We start from the raw sequence: 7443 nt of genomic DNA, 5'->3' as shown, positions 1-7443 counted from the left end.
TAACTTTGATAAAGAATATCTCTTTGGTTTTGAGACTTTAGTCTTTGCAACTTCAGGGATCTTATCTATGCACAATCAGCTTGTAACACTCCAAAGAGAAAGGAAAACTTAAAATCGCATCATATGACCCCTTTAAGAAGAAAATGACAGTCTTTATCTGATTGAATAAATGGTGGTTCTTGCTGACAATTCACTGATAAACTCAATGAAAATCACGACAAGGCTTGTCTTTATGCGCTGTCTACAGATTACCGTAATAATAATAATAATAATAAGCACGCACACTATTTTCGACTCGACCAGTTTGACGGGCGCTCGGCTTAATTAATGCGCTATCCCAAGGCTATCCTAACTTTAAGCAGTTATTATTGAATTCTTCATAAGTTTTGTCTTAAGAATGATTAAGAAGAATTGCTGGGAATACAAAATATTCTTAAAGGGATAGTTCACCCAAAAATGAAAATTCTGTCATTAATTACTCACCATCGTGTCGTTTCAAACCCGTAAGACCTTCGTTCATCTTCGGAACACAAATTAAGATATTTATTAACGCAACTGAAATGTTCCCAAGTCCAGAGAAGTAGCAAGGAGATCTGTAAAATAATCCATGTGACATCAGGCGTTCATCCGCAATTATACGAAGCTACGAGAATACTTTTTGTGCGCAAAAGAAAAAAAAAACGACTTTATTCAACAATTCGTCTCCTCCGCATCACCCTGTAAACAGCGTATGCTGTTCTGTGTCAGCTGCGTCACGCCGGATCTGTTTCCTACGTTATTGTGATTTAATCTGAACGGAAACAGTGTATCCGCGTGACATTTCAGTTGTGTTGCTGTCTATGGGAGGGTCAGACAGCTCTCAGATTCCATCAAAAATATCTTAATTTGTGTTCTGAAGATGAATGAAGGTCTTACGGTTTTGAAACGACATGAGGGTGACAGACAGAATTAACGACAGAATTTTCTTTTTTGGGTGAACTAACCCTTTAACTTTTTTCGTAAGTTAGAAAATAAGAAGAAAATTAAGCAGTTAAGAAGTTTGTTTGTTTGTTTGTTTGTTTGTTTGTTTTGAGAATCCGTAACTTTGAACAAACGTTCTATTAACTCTTTCCCCGCCATTGAAGAATGCTTTAAGCTAGAATAAAACTGATTGTTTTGTTTAAAAGTTGAGGCTCTGATCTTTATTATGGTGTATTGCATATTCACATATTCATACAGCAAAATATTCTGGAGGCCATCAAATTTTAGTGAAAATCATCAAAATCGCTGGCGGTGGCTGGCAACTTTTTTCAAAAATGCTGGTGGGGAAAGAGATTAATGTAACTGGAAGAACGTTTGTTGATATAACATTGCCAGAACATTCAGAGAACGTTCAAAAGTAACGTTACCATAATGTTTGCATAATGGTAAAACGGAACTTTCCTTTAATGTTTACTCTAAAATTTGCATAGCCAAGAAATTTTTTTTTTTTAAATTCTGAACATTCAGTGAACATTCAGAAATAATGTTTTCATAATGTAATAGGAATGCAAAACATTCTTAGAACATATTTGAATCACAAGTAAGCTTGCCAAATTCGCCATACTTCAAGGTTAACCTTGGTGAAACATACAGTGGGAAATCCTTAATTAATAGTACTATATCTTTAAAAATGCAGTATTTCACTCATTGTGTGCAATGCATGTCTATTGTTCTATGTGTATCAGCGCTTCAGCAGGGCCGCATGCTAATGTCTGAATCCTCTGTGCATGAGTGAGCGTTACTGAAGCTGCTGCTGAAAGAGCGTCTCAAATCAGACACAATCAGGCTCCATTTCCATTAGGATGCTGTTTGTGGAGCGCTGCCAGTGTAGACATTAGACCGAGAGTCAGATCTCTGCAGTCGGAGACACAGCCACTGTGTTTTCTGTCCAGAATGACCAGGATCAAACACACGAGACGATACTGTCAGGGTGTTTTATCCTATTTTGGCAGCAACAAACATTCAGCGGTCAGCAACACAAGTTTCATCCAGAAGAATAGCATTTCAGTACAATGCAGGACATGATTTGTAAAAATGGGGCTGTTCCCAATTTTATCCAAGAAATGAGGTCAACTCCTTGGAATTCTTTTTGTCACGATGAAAGTCAGACAGCAACTGTTTAACAGGACTGTATTATATATTATAAGGCCAAATTGGGCAAACTACTCAACTTCTTTTTGTCAGATTTCACTATATCATTTACTTGATTCATGTAACATAATAATAATAATAATAAATATTAATTCAAATTTAGATATTATTAATTTAAAATAATATATTAATTAAATAAAAAATAATAAAAAAACGAAACCTTATACATTTCAGTCTAACTAAATATGAACTATTATTAAATATACTACTACTAATAATAATAATAATATACAAATTAATGTTAATTTTAATAAAAAATAATTAAAATTAAAATTTTAAAATAATATATTTAATAATTAAAATATAATATTTTATGTTATTGACATGATTCATGCCTTGTAATACCTAGTTGAATCATTGTTATTATAGTGCTACAAAACTTTCAACCTCTGTAGCACCAGTGCTATGTGAAAAAAAAGTTAACGTACAGCCCTGCATTAAGAGTGAATGTGTGCACATTTTGAATGGAGTTCATTAACTTTTAATAAACTAAAAATGTCACTTAAAATAGTTAACATGCACTAAGCCTAAAATAAATTCTTATATATTTTTCTTTCTTTTTCTTATTCATTTAAATCCTTTCTTCAATTTTTTTATAAATAAAAACAATTTAATTGTATTCAACATAGGTTTGACCCACAATGTTGACAAGAGTGTGTATGGAAGCGCTCTCTGAGCTGAATCTGATGAGACTGAATCCAGTGTGTGTTTGATCTGTTTGCAGTTGAAGTGCTTTGCTTCTGTTGGCCCGCTGCTGTCTGGGTCTGGTGCTGGAGAACCCCGGCGGACGGATCAGAGCAGCCTGGCGGCAGGTAAACACACACGTTCATATGTACTGCTCTCTCTTCTTGCTTCTGTTTCTTCCGTTCTTCTTTTTTCTCCTCTGACAGTGGTTTTAAAGCTCCACGATGATCACAAACAGTGTCTCAAAGCCTGGTGAGCTTCCTATTCATTGTGCAGATCAGGTAACGGTGGAAAAAAACCGCCCCCAAAATTAGTGCAGAAAGCAGTTACCTGATCGAGTCAGATGCGCCTACCATGACCTTCAGCGATTCAGTTAATGGGAACCCACTTTAATATTCACATAAGTTAAATGAAAATATCATAAGGTAATACTTAAATATAATAATTAATATTTAGTACATATATATATATATGGACTCGTATTTTAGCCGGAAGCAACGGTTTGAAATTAAAAGCATCTTAATGCTGGATTTGTTTCAGCTTTTGTCTTCTCCAGATAATAAAAAAACGAAACCTTATACATTTCAGTCTAACTAAATATGAACTATTATTAAATATACTACTACTAATAATAATAATAATATACAAATTAATGTTAATTTTAATAAAAAATACTTAAAATTAAAATTTTAAAATAATATATTTAATAATTAAAATATAATATTTTATGTTATTGACATGATTCATGCCTTGTAATACCTAGTTGAATCATTGTTATTATATTTAACTAAAACTAAAACCATTAAAAATGATGTTACTTGAAATAAAAAATTAACATTAACTGAAATAATAAAATAAAATAAAACTTATTTTTGTCCACTTATCGACTGATTGCCAAGGCAACATTTATCACTTTCATTTAGTTTAACCTGTAAAAAAAAATGTAATTAAATAAATAAAAATTGAAACTAAAACTAAAACTGAAATAAAAATGAATAAAAACTATATAGACATATTAAAAAAAGAAAGAAAAGAAAAAAAAATACTAATATTTTAACTAAAATTAAAATGAAAAATAAAATAAAACTTATTTTTGTCCACTTATCGACTGATTGCCAAGGCAACATTTATCACTTTCATTTAGTTTAACCTGTAAAAAAAAATGTAATTAAATAAATAAAAATTGAAACTAAAACTAAAACTGAAATAAAAATGAATAAAAACTATATAGACATATTAAAAAAAAGAAAGAAAAGAAAAAAAAATACTAATATTTTAACTAAAATTAAAATGAAACTGAAAAATATACAATTCAATATATTAATAAAAACTATAATAGTGTCTCAATAAAGCTAAAATATTAAGTGTGATGAGACAAGAAATGATGTTAACTGATGGACTGGAGTGCTGTGGATTACTTGTGGATTATTGTGATGTTTTTATCAGCTGTTTGGACTCTCATTCTGACGGCACCCATTCACTGCAGAGACACTGATGCAATGCTACATTTCTCTAAATCTGATGAAGGAACAAACTCATCTTGTTTTTTAATGCAATCTAGTTTAGTAGCAGTGTTAGCTGCACATGAAGGGCTTTAGATACGTAAGATTCCCTAATTTAGTAAATGCAGACATTAGTTCTGTAGGTTTGAGACATGACAAATGTGTTTTCCTGATAGCTGCTTGATACTAATGTCTTGTTAAGTCTGATAGTTTCTGTCCTCCGTTGTTCTGCGGCTAATAGCCTGCTGCATTCACACGAGAATAGAAGAGCTGATAAGTTCTTCGTTTTCTGAGAGTTAGAAGAATCGATGTCTTCACACACAAAATCCCCGCGAGTTCTGCTCGCCGCGTCTCTCTAGAAAGCGAACCGTGTCAGAGTTCAGCCCGAGCAAATCAAACAGAGATCTGGAGAACAGAGGCCGGTGAATCGGCAGAGGAGAGAGAAGGTCACCGGAAGGTTGCTGTGCTGATTACTGGAATGTCATTCAGTGTCAGTCATTAAGTCTAATCAATGAACTGTGTCTGACGTACCTAATTACCTGATGATCCTCCAGCAAAGGTGCTGCACTGCGGTCCAGTTACATTCACAAGAGGAATCGTTTTACTGGAGCTTCAACTAAACTGTATTTAAATACGCTGATTATTCTTTCATAAGTGTAATATTTATAATACAGAAAAATAGACTGTTTTTTTTTTTTTTAGATGCATGCAATCATTTCAATTCAAGCATCTGATGACGGTTGCATGACCGAAGCATTTCGATTAATATTGGATTTTTGCAAGGTACGGCAGTGTGAAGGATTCTTCTTTCATTATTCTATTAAGTGGAATATTTATGAAATAATGCAGTAATTAAAAATTAAAAAAAGGCAAAAAGATTTTATTTATTGAAACAGTAATTTAGAAAAAAAATAGTAATTTCAGTCTTACTAAATATTAAGTATTATTAAATATATTAATAATTGTAATAGTATTAGTGTTAAAATTATTATATTATTAATAATATAACTTAAAAAAAAAAAAAATACTAAACAGAAAAACACATAAGTAAAATAGCTGATTGTTTTTTTATTAAACTTTTATTAAACCATATTAAGATTGACACTGAATGACTTAGAATTGTAATATTAAACATGACCCTTTTTTTAGACAGAATTAAAAAATAATTAATTCACTTCAGAGGCAATACAACTCAGCAGCACAGATAAACAATGTGAGATATTAAACAAATATCCTCATTTGGATCTTTATTTAATGGGATAGTTAACCCAAAAATGAACATTTTGTCATAATTTACAAACAGTTTATGGTAGCCATTGACTTTTACATGCTATGGAAGTCAATGGCTACCCTCATCTGCTTGGTTCCCAACATTTTTTTAAAAATATCTTCTTTTGTGCTCAACAGAAGAAAGAAACTCACACTGGTTTGAAACAACTTGTGAGTGAGTAAATGATGACAGAAGTATTATTTTGGGTGAACTATCCCTTTTTAACTAACAGTATTATTAATAATATAACTTACTTAAAAATATATATATATATATTACTTAATTTAATAATTAGTAAAATAACATTATAATGTGATTTATGTAATGTAATTCCTAGTTGAATCAGGGTTATTATAGTTAAACTAAAACCAAACAAAAACTAAAACCATAAAAACGTTTTATTACTTGATACGAAATAAATGCTAATTGAAGTCAAATGCAGAAAAACTAAAACTTATTTTATTTATACATTTCAGTCTAGCTAAAAATAAAGTGTTATTAAATATAATAAGAATAAGAATAAGAATAAGAATAAGAATTAATATGAATTCAAATTAAACATTGAAATATTAATTAATTTGATAATTAATCAAATCAAATTATAATATTTTATGTTATTTACATGATTCATGTAATGTGACTCCTGGTTGAATCAGGGTGATCATAGTTCAACTAAAACTAAAACCATAAAAAATATTACTTGAAACAAATATAAGTTTAAATATAAAACCGTTTTTATTTTTAAAAAATTATATATATATATATACACACACACACACACACACACACCTTATTTTCATAAATTCATGAATCAAAGCTAACTAACTATGAGGTATTAAATATATCAAATATTAAATCTAACTATTCTAAACAAACTTTAATTTCTATTTCATATCTACAGAGATTCTGACGTGATTAGTGTTTCGTTGAACTTACAGGTTTGTGATTATGTGATTATTATAGGTATACGTTCACACCGAATGAATCTCTGAAGGTCATGAAGTCGCTGGCAGGCGTATGTGACTCGGTCAGGTCATTGCAAATTGAATTCTGTACTAATTTGGGGCTGTTTTTCCACCGTTACCTGATTTGCACAATTCTATTCAGTCAAGCACCATCAGTGAACACAATTCATTCTTACACAATTCCCCTCTGTGTTTATTAACAGTATTGTTTTGAAAGGCTGTGCACATGAATTATCATAGCTCATGTGCATGTGTGAGTATCTGGAGGCTTTATTTGGATGCTCTGATGTTTAGATGTCAGATGCAGGAGGCTGAATGCTGGGAGTGGTGTTATGCGGAAGAGAATCATGTTTCCATTGACTAAACCCCAAGCTCTACTCTCTCTCTCTCTCTCTCTCTCAATCGATAGGTTCAGTTCTGAGCTGGATTATGTCTCTCGCACCGCAGGCTCCCCTCCATCCAGCCTCCTTCTCGTTCACTCTTGGCTTTATCAAGGTCATCTCACCCAGACTCAGATCTGCTGTGTAGCAACAGCGCCTCCGTCTGGACAAACGCAGGTATTCAACATATGAGCTTGTTCCGTGTGAATTTTTTTTTTAATATATATATGTTTCACAGTGAATTTGTTTTTTTACGGTTTTTCTTGAGTGGTCTGACATTTATTTTGTGATTTTTTTAATGTTCATTTCTGTACCAAAAACACATTTTCTTTTTGCTTGTGTATCTTTCTGTTGGACAAAACATGAATCTAAGTGACTCTTAAGGACTCTTACTGTAAAAAAAAACCTTTATTTATTTTATTTTATTTTATGTATTTATTTATTTATTTATTTTGTATTTATTAATTTTT

At 31.4% G+C, this 7443-nt stretch overlaps 1 protein-coding gene across 1 annotated transcript in view; it reads left to right on the top strand.

Moving 5' to 3' along the window:
• The first annotated feature begins 929 nt into the window (after positions 1-929).
• LOC107725756 (lisH domain-containing protein C1711.05-like) overlaps positions 930-7443 on the top strand; it is a 32961-nt gene continuing 26447 nt past the window's right edge. Inside the window, exons 1-4 of the mRNA XM_016535141.1 lie at positions 930-935; positions 2897-2984; positions 3063-3108; positions 7041-7150. Coding sequence (XP_016390627.1) covers positions 930-935; positions 2897-2984; positions 3063-3108; positions 7041-7150 — 250 coding nt within the window. The remainder of the gene's footprint in view (positions 936-2896; positions 2985-3062; positions 3109-7040; positions 7151-7443) is intronic.

This window comes from Sinocyclocheilus rhinocerous, unplaced genomic scaffold (assembly GCF_001515625.1).
Source record: "Sinocyclocheilus rhinocerous isolate Xijiao unplaced genomic scaffold, SAMN03320098_v1.1 scaffold215, whole genome shotgun sequence".
NCBI lineage: Eukaryota > Metazoa > Chordata > Actinopteri > Cypriniformes > Cyprinidae > Sinocyclocheilus > Sinocyclocheilus rhinocerous.
Note: the sequence above shows the minus strand (reverse complement) of the source record. Positions and strands in the feature narration are given on the sequence as shown.